General features: G+C 42.6%; 1 protein-coding gene across 4 annotated transcripts in view; it reads left to right on the top strand.

Moving 5' to 3' along the window:
• The window catches only part of LOC135546546 (CMP-N-acetylneuraminate-beta-galactosamide-alpha-2,3-sialyltransferase 4-like), a 75,355-nt gene extending 58,678 nt beyond the window's left edge, over window positions 1–16,677 (top strand). For 3 of the 4 annotated variants that reach the window (XM_064975059.1, XM_064975058.1, XM_064975061.1), the window contains 7 exons: window positions 4,074–4,171; window positions 7,780–7,843; window positions 8,342–8,437; window positions 10,603–10,792; window positions 11,176–11,313; window positions 15,958–16,110; window positions 16,236–16,677. In XM_064975059.1, coding sequence (XP_064831131.1) covers window positions 4,074–4,171; window positions 7,780–7,843; window positions 8,342–8,437; window positions 10,603–10,792; window positions 11,176–11,313; window positions 15,958–16,110; window positions 16,236–16,325 — 829 coding nt within the window. In that variant the 3' untranslated portion in view covers window positions 16,326–16,677. Of the gene's footprint in view, window positions 1–4,073; window positions 4,172–7,779; window positions 7,844–8,341; window positions 8,438–10,602; window positions 10,793–11,175; window positions 11,314–11,861; window positions 16,111–16,235 lie in introns of those variants that run through there. The other variant, XM_064975062.1, reaches the window with a different exon arrangement.
• The last annotated feature ends 1,119 nt before the right edge of the window (window positions 16,678–17,796 follow it).

The raw sequence follows: 17,796 nt of genomic DNA, 5'->3' as shown, positions 1-17,796 counted from the left end.
CATAAGCAAACAAGAAAATACTCATCCAGAAGCGGTGCTGCTTGTGGCCGGGGACTTTAATGCAGGTAAACTTAAATCCGTTTTTACCTAATTTCTACCATTTTGTAGACCACCTTTACTCCACAAGCAGACACGCCTACAAAGCTCTCCCTCACCCTCCATTTCGCAAATCTGACCATAATTCTATCCTCCTGATTCCTGCTTACAAGTTTTTTTAAAATAAAGCAGGAAGTACCAGTGACTCACTCAATATGGAAGTGGTCAGAAGACGCAGATGCTACGCTACAGGACTGTTTTGCTTGCACAGACTGGAATATGTTCCGGGATTCATCCAATGGCATTGAGGAGTATACTACCTCAGTCACCGGCTTCATCAATAAGTGCATCCACGACGTCGTCCCCACAGTGACCGGATGTACATATCCCAACCAGAAGACATGGATTACAGGCAACATCCACAATGAGCTAAAGGCTAGAGCTGCCGATTTCAAGGAGTGGAACACTAATCCGGACGCTTCTAAGATATCCCGCTATGCCCTCAGACAAAGCATTAAACAGGCAAAGCGTCAATATAGGACTAAGACTGAATCCTACTACACCGGCTCTGACGCTCGTGGATGTTGCTGGGCTTACAAACTATTACACACTACAGGGGAAACCAGTCGCGAGCTGCCTAGTGAAGCGAGCCTACAAAACGGGCTAAATACCTTTTTATGCTCGCTTCGAGGAAAGCAACACTGAAGCATGCATGAGAGCATCAGCTGTTCTGGAATGACTGTGTGATCATGCTCTCTATAGCCGCAGTGAGTATGACCTTTAAACAGGTCAACATTCACAAGGCCGCTGGGCCAGATGGTTTACCAGGCAGTGTACTCAGAGCATGCACGAGCAAACTGTCAAGTATCTTCACTGACATTTAAAAAAAAAATATATATATATATATAAACCTTTATTTAAGCAGGTAGGTTAGTTGAAAACAAGTTCCCATTTACAACTGCGACCTGGCCAAGATAAAGCAAAGCAGTGCGACACAAACAACAACAGAGTTACACATCGAATAAACAAAAATACAGTCAATAATACAATAGAAAATGTCTATATACAGTGTGTGCAAATGAGGTAGGATAAGGGAGGTAAAGGAAATAAATAGGCCATAATAATTACAATTTAGCAATTAATCACTGGAGTGATAGATGTGCAGTAGATGAGTGTGCAAGTAGAGATACTAGGGTGCGAAGGAGCAAAATATATAACAGTATGGGGATGAGGTAGTTGGATGGGCTATGTACAGGTGCAGTGATCTGTGAGCTGCTCTGACAGCTGGTGCTTAAAGTTAGTGAGGGAGATATGAGTCTCCAGCTTCATTGAGTTTTGCAGTTCATTCCAGTCATTGGCAGCAGAGAACTTGAAGGAAAGGCGGCCAAAGGAGGAATTGACTTTGGGGGTGACCAGTGAAATATACCTGCTGGAGCGCGTGCTACGGGTGGGTGCTGCTATGGTGACCAGTGAGCTTAGATAAGGCGGGGCTTTACCTAGCAAAGACTTAGATGACCTGGAGCCAGTGTGTTTGGCAACAAATATGAATGCGAGGGCCAGCCAACGAGAGCCAGCCAACGAGAGCATACAGGTCGCAGTGGTGGGTAGTATATGGGGCTTTGGTAACAAAACGGACGGCACTGTGATAAACTGCATCCAATTTGCAAGGTAGAGTGTTGGAGGCTATTTTGTAAATGACATCGCCGAAGTCAGGGATCGGTAGGACAGTCAGTTTTACAAGGGTATGTTTGGGAGCATGAGTGAAGGATGATTTGTTGCGAAATAGGAAGCTGATTCTAGATTTCATTTTGGATTGGAGATGCTTAATGTGAGTTTGGAAGGAGAGTTTAGAGTCTAACCAGACACCTAGGTATTTGTAGTTGTCCACATATTGTAAGTCAGAACCGTCCAGAGTAGTGATGCTGGATGGGTGTGCAGGTTTTTTTTAACCTCTCCCTGACCGAGTCTGTAATACCAACATGTTTCAAGCAGACCTCCATAGTCCCTGTGCCCAAGAAAGCAACGGTAACCTGCCTAAATGACTACCTTCCTGTAGCACTCACGTCTGTATTCATGAAGTGCTTTGAAAGGCTGGTCATAGCTCACATCGACATCATCTTCCCGGAAACCCTAGACCCTCTCCAATTTGCATATATCCCCAACAGATCCACAGATGATGCATTCTCAATCGCCCTCCACACTGCCCTTTCCCACCTGGACAAAAGGAACACCTATGTGAGAATGCTGTTCATTGACTACAGCTCAGCGTTCAACACCATAGTGCACACAAAGCTCATCACTAAGTTAAGGACCCTGGGACCAAACACCTCTCTCTGCAACTGGATCCTGGACTTCCTGTCGCGCCGTCCCCAGGTGGTAAGGGTAGGCAATAACACATCTGCAATACTGATCCTAAATATAGGTTACTTCAGGGGTGCATGCTTAGTCCCCTTCTGTACTCCCTGTTCACTCATGACTGCGCGGCCAAGCAAGATTCCAACACCATCATTAAGTTTGCTGACGACAACAACAGTGGTAGGTCTGATTACCGACAACCTCAACCTCAACGTCAGCAAGACAAAGGAGCTGATCGTGGACTACAGGAAAATGAGGGCCGAACACGCCCCCATTCACATTGACGGGGCTGAAGTGGAGCAGGTCGAGAGTTTCAAGTTCCTTGGTGTCCACATCACCAACAAACTCTTATGGTCCAAAAACACCGAGATTGCTCAGTTTGGCCTGGCGGCCAGCTCTAGGAAGAGTCTTGGTGGTTCCAAACTTCTTCCATTTAAGAATGATGGGAAACCACTCTTCTTGTGGACCTTCACTGCTGCAGAAATGTTTTGGTACCCTTGCCCAGATCTCCTGACAATTCCTTCGAAATCATGGTAAATTGTAGGTAGGGGTAAAGTGACTATGCAAATATAATAAACAGTGACTATCAGCACTGTAAAAACCCTGCCTGGTACAGTGCATTCGGAAAGTATTCAGACCCCTTTCCCTTTTCCACATTTTGTTACGTTACTGCCTTATTCTAAAATAGATTAAATACACATTTTTCCTCATCAATCTACAAACAATACCCAATAATAACAAAGCAAAACCAGTTTTTTTTGTATATTTTTAAATGTATTACAAATAGAAAACAGATACCTTATTTACATACAATAATTCATAATATTTAATAATAATTAATAATTTGCAAATAAATTCATAAAAAATCCTACAATGTGATTTTCTGGATTTTTTTCCATTTTTTTCTGTCGTAGCTGAAGTGTACCTATGATGAAAATTACAGGCCTCTCTCGTCTTTTTAAGTGGGAGAACTTGCACAATTGGTGGCTGACGAAATACTTTTTTGCTCCACTGTAATTATTCAGACCCTTTGCTATGAGACTCAAAATTGAGTTCAGGTGCATCCTGTTCCATTGATCATCCTTGAGATGTTTCGACAACTTGATTGGAGTTCACCTGTGGTAAATTCAATTGATTAGACATGATCTGAATAATTATGTAAATGTCATATTTCAGTTTTTATTTTTGATAAAAAGGATTACATTTTTTAAATTTAATCTATTTCAGAATAAGGCTCTAAAGTAAAAAAAAAACATGGAAATAGTGAAGGGATCTGAATGCTTTCCGAATGCAATGTACATCATTGTTTTTTTTTCTTCTTCGTCTTGGCAGTAAAAATGCCAAAAGTTGATTTTAAAGAGGGGCATGCTTGCTGAATGACATCATGTTAACATATTACTTGTTGAGTTGGGAACATTTTTATTGAAATCGGCTTTGCTTATAATACGTACAATTTGTCTGCCTGATAGACATGGAGGTTGATTAGACTGAACTATGAGAAGGAATTATGGCTAAGTTCATTTCCATTTTAATGACTGAAACTAAAACTGCCAGGTCAGCAGTGTGTACTTTATATCCCCATACCATTGGCAGTATGGAATATTTAGTAGGAACTGTACACTATATCCTTGCATATTTCCAGGTTGTAATGTGAATTATTTTCTCCACTGTTCCTAATACAGCATTAGCAGACAAACAGAGCTCTTCTTCAAACTGGATGATTTCTTCTGGCGACAACATCAGTCCACATTAGCGTTGCCCTACGGTATTAAAGGAAGTGGTATGTTCTCTCATTTCATTGTGTCATTTCTTTGTTTTCCTCTCTTTCCCACAAAGCACAAAGACTTTAATGGAACATGTTTATGAAAATATATTTCATTCTAATTACACTTTTATTTAAAAAAGGTATTGATACCACCCAGGTTCTCACTATCGCTCCCTATCTTTGATAAACACCGATATTAAATGTTTTTTCCAAAATGTTGTCGTCTCAAGACTTACTTACCCAAATTGATCCACATGGACTAAATCGGGTTTGTTAAAAAGTGTTTATCCTTGGATATCCTCCATCGGACTATTACATATCTTCGACGCTTCATTAGAAACAACAGCTCCTTGGGCTGCATTACCTCTTGATGCAGAAATAGCTTTTCATAGTCTAGAATGGTCATATCTCTGCTCTGTCTTGGAACATATAGGAATTGTCTCCAATTACATGAATATTATTAAAATACTATATGTCAATCCCTCAGCCATAGTTATAACAGGCAATATCTCATTTGTTCCATTCAGAATCACTAGAAGTAGCAGACGAGGCGATCCAATTTTGACATTGCAAATCTTATTATCCGTGGAACGTCTGGTCCCAGGCAATTCGTCAATCGTAGGAATTAACACAAATTTCTCTCAAATCTACAGTTGACTTAATCTCATTAGATGCAGACAATACTTTACTATATGTAGACAATGTATCTCAATCGCTCCCAAACGCATTGAAGATAAATTCAGCTTCATCTCAAGTTCTAAAAGTAGTCTAACCAAATCAGCGCTGCTGCCTCTCAAGACCCGAGGGGGGACTCTATCTCTATTTATGGAATCCAGTTCGTTTACCATTTGAAATATTTGGGAGAAGGTATATTTCCTTCTTTATATAAAACCATTGCCAGAAACCTCAACAGAACGCTCAAATCAATTCAATCTGACCTCAATAGATGGAATTATATCCCAATTGCTTTAACCGTCAAAATGAATATATTGCCACGGCTAAATGTCTGGAGTTGAATTCTTCCCATGGCTCCTCTTTGTATCCCACTATTGGGATACAATTCATTGTGTGGTTCTAAAATGTATATTGCAAGGAAAGACGTATGAGGACTATTTGTACCAAACTTTAAATTGTATTTCCAGGCGCTAGCGTTTCACCCTATCCTAAATTGGTTTAGACATGATTCTTCTGCCCCACCGGCTGAGTATAGAGAAATATGGTGTCTCCTATGGCCCTGGAAGAGGTGGTCTTCATTGATTTATCCCTTAAGACAATGTAAACTATGCTTTAGTTTTATTATTGCTCACACTTTCTATTTGGTGCAAAATTGAAAAACAATGTAATTATGAATCAAAATGAGTGTTTTGCAATTATTAGTAATGTAAATTCTGCATTTCTTCAGTTTGATCTGTGAGTAAGAATGAATAAACTCAAACTCAACTAACAAACAAATGTATGCACTGTCATTCGAAAACGTAGCATCCAAGTCTTTGCAGTCACAAAAAATCTCTCCTTACATCATCCCTCAGCACTTTGATGTGCGAGTCCAGGTATTTATATGCTGACCTCATGCCTCAACAAGCTTCTGATTGGTCCGAGTCAATACTCCTGGTAACCATTGATTGACAGATGTGTGAAGCAAATGTGAACAGAACAGTTTTTCGAGGTCAAGGGATGGTGTGAGAGAAACATCTGCATGAGCTTCGCCATCTACATAAAGAGATGAGCTCAGCCATCCGCATAAAGAGATGAGCTCAGCCATCCGCATAAAGAGATGAGCTCAGCCATCCGCATAAAGAGATGAGCTCAGCCATCCGCATAAAGAGATGAGCTCAGCCATCCGCATAAAGAGATGAGCTCAGCCATCTGCATAAAGAGATGAGCTCAGCCATCCGCATAAAGAGATGAGCTCAGCCATCCGCATAAAGAGATGAGCTCAGCCATCTGCATAAAGAGATGAGCTCAGCCATCTGCATAAAGAGATGAGCTCAGCCATCCGCATAAAGAGACGAGCTCAGCCATCCGCATAAAGAGACGAGCTCAGCCATCCGCATAAAGAGACGAGCTCAGCCATCCGCATAAAGAGACGAGCTCAGCCATCCGCATAAAGAGACGAGCTCAGCCATCCGCATAAAGAGACGAGCTCAGCCATCCGCATAAAGAGACGAGCTCAGCCATCCGCATAAAGAGACGAGCTCAGCCATCCGCATAAAGAGACGAGCTCAGCCACCCGCATAAAGAGACAAGCTCAGCCATTCGCATGAAAATACTAGCTCAGCCATCCACATAAAGAGACAAGCTCAGCCATTCGCATGAAAATACTAGCTCAGCCATCCACATAAAGAGATGCGCGTGTAATTATTCAACTGGCAATATTTTCAAGCTGGGATCAATTTTACAGCATGACGTCACAATGACGATCAGAACGATTGGGAACTATGTCACGCTTGGAAGATTTTTACATGACCCTCTGCAGTTAAATGTTTCCGGGGAAAAGTTACAAAATACATTTTGAAGTGCAGAAATGTAACTTTTCAATGCTTTCTATTTATTTTGTTACTTAACAACGATAGCCCCTTGAATCTCTCAATCAGAGAAGATTTCTGCTGGCAGGAAGCAATGCTGCAAAAAAATGTTTTGTCTCTATGATGGCAACCACCTCACTCTCTCCCATTTAACCAGTGGATACAGTTACTATTGGAAGTTATTGCATTAGGATTATCAACAGCGAGAATGAATGGTGCTAGTGAAGGAACAATTGAGGCCTGGAAAAATATACTTGACTCTGTAATGAACAATCTCCGTTAGGCAGGGTGGGAAGCGTAGTTTCTAGGTGGGGAGGGAGGATGCGGGCGGGCGGGTGGATAGGGCCTTCGGGGGGAATGGGTCAGGGTTATATTTGTATGCATTTTATTGTTTTTGTACATGTAACGCTCCTCTGAAAAAGAAAAATTACATCTAAATACATATACATTTCATTCTCAGCCAAGCTCTACACGCTGTCAGTTCACCAAGAGTTGACTTAAGTCCCTTCATGTTTTGTTTGGTCTCGTTACTTTTTGAATGAGCAGCCATTTGCATATACTGCTGTAAAGGTCACCACTGTTCCCCTGCTATAAAGTAACACGTACTCTTTGGGGTTTTAGGCTGGGTATCTGTATAGCACTTTGTGACAGCTGATAACATAATGACTCAAATCATAAGATACATTTTATTGAGAAGCATTATGGAGTCAATGTCCACTTGCCAGAAAACGTGTGCGACATTTATTGAGTTTATGACAAGTTAGCTAGAAACAGTATTGGGTAATTGGGCCTCTCAATATGAACTTCTCTATGTGAAGACAAACTGTCCTCAGCATCTGGGCTCCCGAGTGGCACAGTGGTCTAAGACACTGCATCTCAGTGCAAGAGATTTCACTACAGTCCCTGGTTCAAATCCAGGCTGTATCACATCCGGCCGTGATTTGGAGTCCAATAGAGCGGCGCATAATTGGCCCAGGTTTGGCTGGGGTAGGCTGTCATTGTAAATAAGAATGTGTTCTTAACTGACTTGCCTAGTTAAATAAATGTTTTTATCAGTCTGAGTGATCACACCTTTATTAATCCCTCTCTCCTTTCCAGAGTTACTGCTGCTGAGAGTGTTAGCCATTATTGCCAATTACAAAATGCCGGCCAGCATTGATCGGTAAGTGTGATGAGTGTTTCTTAGCCATATTAGCAAGGTTTTTAACCTCTGGTGTGCCATTTTAACAACTTTATTTCTTACAATAATTGTTAAGATCACAAAGAACCACCGATGGGTGATATGCGTCTGAGAGCAATTTACACAAGGGTCTTTTTTCCCCATAACTCTCCACAATGTATTGTAGTGTAAATGCAGTGCTAACATAATGACTCAAATCATCCCAGTGGTGTGTGTATAATGGGTGGACAAGGAAGCTGCCTTACTTAATTTCAAGAAAGAATGTCAATTGTCAAACCAAGCAGTGTGATCAGTCACTATTACAATGGCAGTGTTGGAAAATGTCCAGTGGTTCTACTGTAGTGTGCAATTACAGTCACCCCTCTGAAAGTGGTCTTGAACTCTAAAATGATAATACAGGCAACACTAAAGTAAATGGATTGTAATAATAGGAAGCAGTGAATTATACTGAACTTAATTTATTTTGATGTATTTCCTCAGTCTAGACTGCAGAACATGTGCAGTCATAGGAAATGGGTTTGCCATTAAAAACAGCTCCTTGGGGGGCGTCATCAACGAGTATGATGTGGTGATCCGGTAAGTATTAAGCCTAATGGTTCCATCCTGTTTTCTACCACAAAAATCTTCATTAAGTCCATCCTCCCTCCTCTTCTGTTGAACTATTCCCAGGACTCCTCATTTCTGTTTTATCCAATGATGTTCCTGCACAATTAATGGTGTTCCTAATCAATATCAGTACATAGAGTGCATTATATTGCAGACAGTACAGTCAAGAGCCATATCATTTGCAGACCTGCCAACATGCACGCATTTTACGTACCAGCTACACAATTCTCTGTCCATGTACACAGGTACGAGATCCGAGTTAAAAGTACGCAGAAATGAATAGGGCCTGATTATTATTATTTTTACATTTTATTTAAAAAATGTATCCACAGAGTAAATCTAACATCCCGAATGTCGAGCTGCAACACACAAACATGTACGGAGTTTGTGTCAACAGACATGGAGATTAATACATCATTATTCAACGTAGCTACCCCGTGTCGCACCTCCTGTTTGTTGTGATGCTGAGTTTGCCGACTGTTAGCTGTACGTGAACACATGGACAAATCCCTTTTCGACTCCGTGTGTTGTGGAAAGGTCAACACTAATTGTTTCAAGCTGACGTTAGCGAACATAGGATGAACATTCAGTGGGCTCTAAAGTGCCAGCAGTTCACTCGCATTTGCTAGTGAAAGAAATTAAATGCAAATACGAAAAATAACTGGTCGCATTTGTGCGAGTGTGATATACATTTAATTCTGCGTCCCAACAGTTCTATCTAGTTCTATAACATTACGAGGATCACGCAATCTGATAGACTGTAACTGTAATTATGATCCACGTCAAAGTATTACAAAAGTACAATCAAAACAAATATAAACATCTTGGCATTACATGGAGTCGTGAGTTTAGAAGACTACACAAGGAATAATGAATGAGTCCGGTACTAGCTATAGACGCATTGCTTCTAAAATGCTTTTGCACTAGATTTGCGAGTTGAATCTCCAATTTTTCGCGCCCGTCTAGTACTCTAAAAAGTTGGACAGGGTTGGCAGGCCTGCATTTGATATCGAAATATGGCTCAGGGTACAGTCTATAGCCACAATAGCATTTAACCAGTCCCCCAATGGCCTTTTCCATAGCAATTCCCGCAATCCAGTAAAAAACAAACAGATTTTCTATGATGCGTTGTCCTCTTAAAGAGGGGTATTCTAATTTGTTTTGCCCATGGAAGCATAATGCTGTACTATAATGGCCAGCTCAGACTGGTGACCTTGCTTTAATGCCTTTCTCTATGCAATTAATCAACTGTTGGGTTAACTCAGGCGCTTAAAAGGGGGATTTGGTCGACCATGCAGAAAAACACCCCAGCGCCCTCTTCAAATCAGATTTATAGCCTTGGAAGGAACACATACATTTTTTTTTTTTTTTATATAAGCCTCTTACCAACAGCCCAGGCAATTTTGCCTGGTCATATCCAGGCACAATGCACTCTGGTCTGTTCTGCTTTGTTCTGTTCTGCTCAGCTCTTACTTCTCCGATTCTCTGAATCTAATCTCATAGGCTGAGGAAATAGAGTTCATTGACATTTGTTGCTCTGTTCTCCTACCAAGCCTGATGTTTCCGACGCTTGCATTGGGCTGGAAAAATCTTAAAACGCCAGACACAATTATAGCAATCTTGCATTAAAGTGTACAATCCTAAACACTAGAAACTAGACAGGGGTTTTCACCTGTTTTGATACATGGTGGTGAAATAGTGGAGTGCATTCTGTTACATAAGAGGCAGGGTAGAACAGCTTTCAACTTATCATGCAAACACTCAGAATATGAAGGTTACTTGAACTGTAGTCAATTTCACCAGCGATGGCATTCCTGGCACGCAAGGATACTGGAACTGTGACTGGTGGCAAGCGTATAATTAACTCCTCCATGTTATTTTTGTCCAGTGTAGCACTGTTACTTGTTTGCTTTTATATTCAAATGCAATAAACACAATCCAACAAACTTACATAGGTGCAGGGTACAAGTAACATCATGGCAAAATAAGATAAATAGGAAGTTTCACTAAGAAAACCCTTTGTGGTTGGAGTGTTGCTATTTACACTTCAGGAATGGTGTGCTGGTGTTTTTACTCTGTTATATTTTTATAGAAGTGAATGGCTGAGGTTGATCTTTCTCTGTGTCCCTGTGCAGGCTGAATGATGCCCCTGTCAGAGGTTATGAGGATGACGTGGGGAACAAGACCACTATGCGTCTCTTCTACCCTGAGTCGGCCTCCTACAACCCCAGCATGCACAACGACCCCGACACCCTTATGGTCCTAGTGCCTTTCAAACAGCAGGACCTCCGCTGGCTCAAAGAGATCCTGTACGACGAGAAGAGGGTACTGGATGTGTGCGCACACACACCTCCATTTTAGCTGCTTCCCTGGTACTTGCAATCCATCCACGCAGTGACAAAATGTACATTATCAATGGCAGCCTTGCCAAACCTACTTGAAAATCCAACTGTAGTCTCAGCAGCCCAAACACCTCCACTCTCTGGTTTAGCTCAGGCTGCTATGGTCGCTATTAGCATGATTAGGGACAGGGTCATTACTCCTTCATTTAGGAGTAGGTCGCCCTGAGAAACTGAGAAGAATGAGACTTAAACAGGGCCTCAATTGTGTAGACACGGGCTCTGTGTGTGTGCACTCACTAATCAACCCACCTTTTCCTCCGTGTGTGTGTGTGTGTGTGTGTGTGTGTGTGTGTGTGTGTGTGTCAGGTGAGAAAAGGTTTCTGGAAGCCCCCTCCACAGATCTGGCTGGGCAGGACCAGTCGCATCCGGGTGCTGGACCCTCACTTCCTGCATAGGACGGCCAGCAGTCTGCTACAAATCCCACTTCAACCAAAGAGCAAACAGGTAAGGGACCAGCTCTGTTTCCTCCTAGCCACGTTGGGAACCAGGTAATGGGCAGAAATTAAATCCATGTGAAGTTGCCAGTGTTCTGTGCTGTCTGTTGTGCTGTCTGAATACATTTCTACCAGCTGCAGTTTGGAAAGGAGGTCAGTCCCAAACGTTCTACTGATTACCCAGAAATGGATGAGCAAGAACAAAACGATACTGCAGGGAATTCCACAAAATAACAGTAGAACATATGCAGAATGGAACAACAGAACTAATGGAATGAAGAAAAATGATTGCGGAATAGAATATTGTGATGGATGACATTTGAATAGTAAGCCATTGAGCTGTTTTCTGTTCACAAATTGGGAGTACAATTCTCTGTTTGGCTGAGGAATTCTGGGTTTTGAAATACATGATACATTGATTTGAGCTATAACTAATGTGGAATTGTGTTTTCATTGGCCAAGAGGTCCATCTGCCAAGAGGGCTTGTTCAGTGCATGGTGGAGATGTCTTTGAGATGGAACAAAGCCAGGTTAAGTTTGGTTTAATTTGTTCCCCCAGCGAGCCCCTGTGTCAGAGACTGAGGCTGTGCTCTCTTTGGACTGCTGAAATGCAAACACAACTGGCTGGTGTCTGTGCCGAGGGAACAGTGGGAAAGAAGGGGTCCTGCAGGCGATCAGCGGGGCAGCCCGAGCATAGCACTCCTCCATCTGCGTGGCCCTACAGGCAAGATGAGCTCAACCTTGGCTGGCTGTCTCCTGGTTGGCTGGGTGTCTGGCTGGAGGGCGTAGGCTGTTTACTCTGAGCGAGAACAGGAACAGGAACCATGCCGAGCACTCGATCCTGGCCCCTTTGCCCTCATTCCCCTCTCCCCTGTCACTTTCCTGGGTCACGGGCCCGACCGCAGCCCCACATCCCCAATGCCAAACTCTCACTCCCTCCCTGTGGCTGCCATGTTGGCAGTCATCCACATGCCCTGTGAGAAGGCAGCAGCAGCAGGCAGTTCCCCTGGTTACAATACAGAGGCTGACTGAGCTGAGGAGAGCTAGAGGGCTAACTAATGCCCCTGTCGGTCAGACAGCCCCCACCGCCACCCCCTTCCAAAACAAAGGTCCGACTCGCACCAATCTGGTCTGCTTGGCGAACAGCAGTAACAATATTCACCTCACCAAGACTCCATGGGCCAATGTCCAAACTATGCGAGGCACTACAGAAGTTGGAGCGCTCGGTGACCGACCACATGAGACTAATGCACACAGAATGTCAGATTTAGTCGAGCCAGGCTCAGGAAGAAAAGGCACTTATGCTAAGTGCATTAGGAACCAGGTTTGGAGGAATGTCCTGTACAGTGTGATGAAGAGAGGAGAAGCACAGGTTTGAGAACTTGGTTTCTCCAGTTTCTCTCTCCTTAGGGCACGAGTAATGGCTGTCCAGGTCAGACAGCATGCTTGTAAAGCCCTGCCGGATTCACTCACTGACTCACTGACTGACTCACTGACTGACTGACTGACTCACTCACTCACTCACTCACTCACTCACTCACTGACATTTACCTTGGAAAGGCTCCTGCACCCAGTATTGGTCTGCCATTTTGAAGGTTTTATGTATTGTTGTTTTATTTGTATTTTATTTGGCTGATTTATACTGCAGACCCACAGCACCTCAGTAGGGTTTTATTGGAAGGAATTGAGAAAGCAGTAGGTGGGAATAATGTGCCTGAACAAGAAGCTTCCTTGGAAATGGTGAGTAGTTGAGTAAACCAAGGTTAAGGATTACATGGAACAGATAAGGGAGAGTCGGGTAAGTTGAGCCAAAGGAATAAGTTATGTCACCTATCATTTCAGTCAGTGGAGGAAGAAATCACATGGAAAAAGTGGTAAACAACTTAGGGCCAAAAAACGGATTTTCACCAAGTCAAATGAATTTATTGTGTTAGAGGTTTCACGATGCTTGTATCTAAACCAAAGTAGATACTTTTAAGATTGTTCTTAAAGGCATTATCTCTGGAATCAAATCAAATGCTATTTGTCAAATGCGCCGAATACAACATACCTTATAGTGAAATGCTTACTTTACAAGCCCTTAACAACAATGCAGTTTGAAGAAAAACTCCTAAAAAAGGTATACATAAAATAACAAATAATTTAGAGAGCAGCAGTAAAATAACAATAGCGAGGCTATATACAGGGGGTACCGGTACAGAGTCAATATTCGGGGGCACAGGATAGTTGAGGTAATTGAGGTAATATGTACATGTAGATAGAGTTATTAAAGTGACTATGCATAGATAATAACAGAGAGTAGCAGCAGCGTAAAAGAGGGGGGGCAATGCAAATAGTAGTTAGTTTGATTATATGTTCATGAGTCTTATAGCTTGGGGGTAGAAGCTGTTTAGAAGCCTCTTGTGCCTAGACTTGGCACTCAGGTACGGCTTGCCTTGCGGTATTAAAGAGAACAGTCTATGACTAGGGTGGCTAGAGTTTTTGGCAATTTTTAGGGCCTTCCTCTGACACCGCCTGTTATAGAGATCCTGGATGGCAGGAAGCTTGGCCCCAGTGATGTACTGGGCCGTACGCGGTCAGAGGCCGAGCAGTTGCCATACCAAGCAGTGATGCAACCAGTCAGGATGCTCTCGATGGTGCAGCTGTAGAACCGTTTGAGGATCTGAGGACCCATGCCAAATCTTTTCTGTCTCCTAAGGGGGAATAGGTTTTGTCGTGCCCTCTTCATGACTGTCTTGGTGTGCTTGGGCCATGTTAGTTTGCTGGTGATGTGGACACCAAAGGAACAAAGCTCTCAACCTGCTCCCCTGCCGCCCCGTCGATGAGAAGGGGGCGTGCTCGGTCCTCTTTTTCCTGTATTCCACACTCATCTCCTTTGTCTGGTTCACGTTGAGGGAGAGGTTGTCTCTGACCTCCTTCGCTTAGTGATTAGCTTTGAGGGCACTATGGTGTTGAACGCTGACCTGTAGTCAATGAATAGCATTCTCACATAGGTGTTGCTTTTGTTGAGGTGTGAAAGGGCAGTGTGGAGTAAAGATAGTACCATCTGTTGGTGCAGTATGCAAATTGGAGTGGGTCTAGGGATAATGGTGTTGTGAGCCATGAGCAGCCTTTCAAAGCACTTCATGGCTCCAGGTGTGCTACAGGTCGGTAGTCATGAGGTAACAACAGGGCCTGGCCTATGTGTTTTTCTTTTTAAATAGAAACTGTTTGTTAGGTCTTAAGCCTGTGTTAATAGATGCTTATAATGATTAAAAGACAAAAAGCGGTTGGGATTGTGTAGAATTGTGTTTTGGAAATAAAGGTAGACATGGTTTTAGAAAGGAAGCGGTAATCATTTAATTCGGTACAGACTTTTGGGGTGGATTAACCACATACCCGTTATAAATTGTGCCAAGAGATAACTTTTCTTTTCAAAACTGTAATGTTTACATGAATTATGATTATTTCCAGGGATACACAACATTCTGAAATATATGTAGATATCTTTGTTAGAAAGTATACTATATTTCCCTTGATGGGAGTGATGTTGAATGTAAAAAAAAGGCTCAATTTAACCTACTCTTTGGAAAAGGGGATTTTACTCCCCCCCCACAGCTCTCATGTAGAAACAATTTCCCTCTGCTGCCTCTGTGAAAGAAAAGTTCTTATTTACAATGACGGCCTACCAGAAGGCAAAGGCCTCCTGTGGGGACGGGGGCTGGGATTAAAAATACAAAATAAAATCAAAAATATAGGACAAAACACACATCATGACAGGAGAGACACCACAACACTTAAAGAGATACCTAAAGACAACAACATTTCAAGGCAGCAACACATGAAAACACAGTATGGTAGCAACACTTGACAACAACATGGTTGCAACACAACATGGCAGAAGAACAACATGGTAGCAGCACGAACATGGTACAAACATTATTGGCCACAGACAACAGCACAAAGGGCAAGAGGGTAGAGACGACAATACATCACGCGAAGCAGCCACAACTGTCAGCAAGAGTTTCCATGACTGAGTCTTTGCATGAAGAGATGGAGATAAAACGTCCAGTTTGAGTGGTTTTTTTTGCAGCTCGTTCCAGTCGCTAGCTGCAGCGAACTGAAAAGAGGAGCTACCTAGGGATGTGTGTCCATGAACGGAATCAAACCAGGGACACCCCTCACATTGTACTGGAGACAAAAAGTCAAAACTCCTAGTTCCCTCTCGCTTTGTCTAAGTACACATTAAGGAAAGGGTACACTGCTCTGGAATTTACTTGTCATGCCAACTAATGTACTAGAAATGCAGGACTATGGGAGTTTTTACTGGTCTCGGATGCCCCCTACTGTGTCAAACATAATACTACATGTATATTACTTAAGCAAAAAGGCACGAGGGGGTGTGGTATATGGCTAATATACCATGGCTAAGGACTGTTCTTAGGCATGACAGCGTTGATGACGAAGTTGGCCATATACCACAAACTCCCGAGGTGCCTTAATGCTATTATAAACTGGTTACCTACTTAATTAGAGGAGTAAAATTAAATGTTTTGTCATACACGTGGTATATGGTCTGATATACCACGGCTGTCAGCCAATCAGCATTCAGGGCTGGAACCACACAGTTTATAATATACCGTAGGTCTCATTGGTTTTGGTTCTCACTCCTACAGAAACCGGTACACCCCACTACAGGGATCCTTGCCGTGTTCGTGGCACTCAACTACTGTGATGTGGTCCACATAGCTGGTTTTGGATATCCAGCATCCAAAAACCAGAAGCATCCTATACACTACTATGGATATGACACTATGAAATCCATGAAGGTGAGTGTGCATGGGATTTTACTCAACTCCTGTGACAGATCAACACTCAGTGTTATATGCCATGCTAGTAGATTTTTCAGTGCACTGTGATGTTATGTTTAGGCTCTGCTTTCGTTCTGTTCCAGGATTCCTACCATGACCTTACTCACGAAGCAGAAGCCTTAAAAAAACTAGAGGATTCGGGGGCTATCCTGTACTTACACCCTCACTCCTGACACACACACACACACGCACGGTCCAGAAACACCCCCTGTCCCTGACCTAGGAACTTCATCAAAATCTGCAAGGAATTTTCACTGCACTGCTAATACATATATTTCTTCAGATCTACACATGCCTAGATGGTAGAGGCTAGTGGGTGTTTTATGGACTAGGCTACTCACAGATGGCAGTTGTGGACTCTGCTGACAATATTGTCCATACAGTCCAAACATTAAAAATAAATATATATTTTTTCCTGAGTTCTGATTTTAATTAACTTAAATATATGTCTTTGAAATGGTACCACTGGATATTTTATTGTATGTAATACATTTTTATTCAAAATAAATCGAAATGAATATATCACTCTGTTCAGTTTACTATTTCTTAGCGAAGACTGTGCCATGGTCAAACATTTTCCCAAATGTTTTCATTTATTGATGTTTTTTTAGTTGGGAATAGTTTAGTCTTATGAGACATACACTGAGTGTATAACACATTATGGACACCTGCTCTTTCCATGAAAGACTGACCAGGTGAATCCACGTTATGATCCCTTATTGATTTCACTTGTTATATATTTTTTATTTAACCATTCTTGATATACACGTAAAGCAATAATTGTTAAATCCACTTCAGTGTAGATGAAGGGGAGGAGACAGGGTAAAGAAGGATGTTTAAGCCTTGAGACAATTGAGTCATGGATTGTGTACGTGTACCATTCAGAAGATGAATCAGCAAGACAAAAGATTTACGTGCCTTTGAACAGGGTATGGTAGTAGGTGCCAGGGTTTGTGTCAAGAACTGCAACGCTGCTGGGATTTTCATAGTTTCCCATGTGTATCAAGAATGGTCCATCACCCAAAGGACATCCAGCCAACTTGTGGACATCCAGCATTGGAGTCCACATAGGCCAGCATCCCTGTGGAACCCTTTCGACACCTTGTAGAGTCCATGCCCTGATGAATTAAGGCTGTTCTGAGGGCAAAAGGGGCTGCTACTCACTATAGGATGGGGTTCTAAATGTTTTACACACTTGGCATATGTGGCTTAGCTTATTGTTATTTGGTTTATGGGAAAAGCGATAATTGACCTGTCTTACCTAAATGAAGTCTATTTGCAGCTGAGGTGCTGTCAGCTTTTGGCCACTAGATAGCGTAAAGGCACTCCATAAAGGTGGTGAAGGATACAGTAGGTAGCTTCTCATTTCACGGCCCCCAAGAAACAGCCACTTCAGAGATAGAAGCTGAAACTTGGGGCAGTTCCAACAACAGCACTAGCAGCCGGTCTTACCGTGCAGTACTTGTACTAAAGCATCTCACTGTCTCCTCGTGGAGCACGAGGAGACAGTGAGATGCTCTTTAATCAGAATGACAGAGAGGAACCAGGCTATGAGGGGTGGCCAGTCTTCTTCTGGCTATGCTCTTCTTGCTCTGCTGGCTATAATCACAGTGGTTGTAGTAGGCGCAACACGTCAACACCACA

The sequence above is a fragment of the Oncorhynchus masou genome, chromosome 9 (genome assembly GCF_036934945.1).
Source record: "Oncorhynchus masou masou isolate Uvic2021 chromosome 9, UVic_Omas_1.1, whole genome shotgun sequence".
Classification (NCBI taxonomy): Eukaryota; Metazoa; Chordata; class Actinopteri; order Salmoniformes; family Salmonidae; genus Oncorhynchus; species Oncorhynchus masou.
The sequence above is the reverse complement of the archived record's forward strand: the minus strand, read 5'-3'. Positions and strand labels throughout refer to the sequence as shown.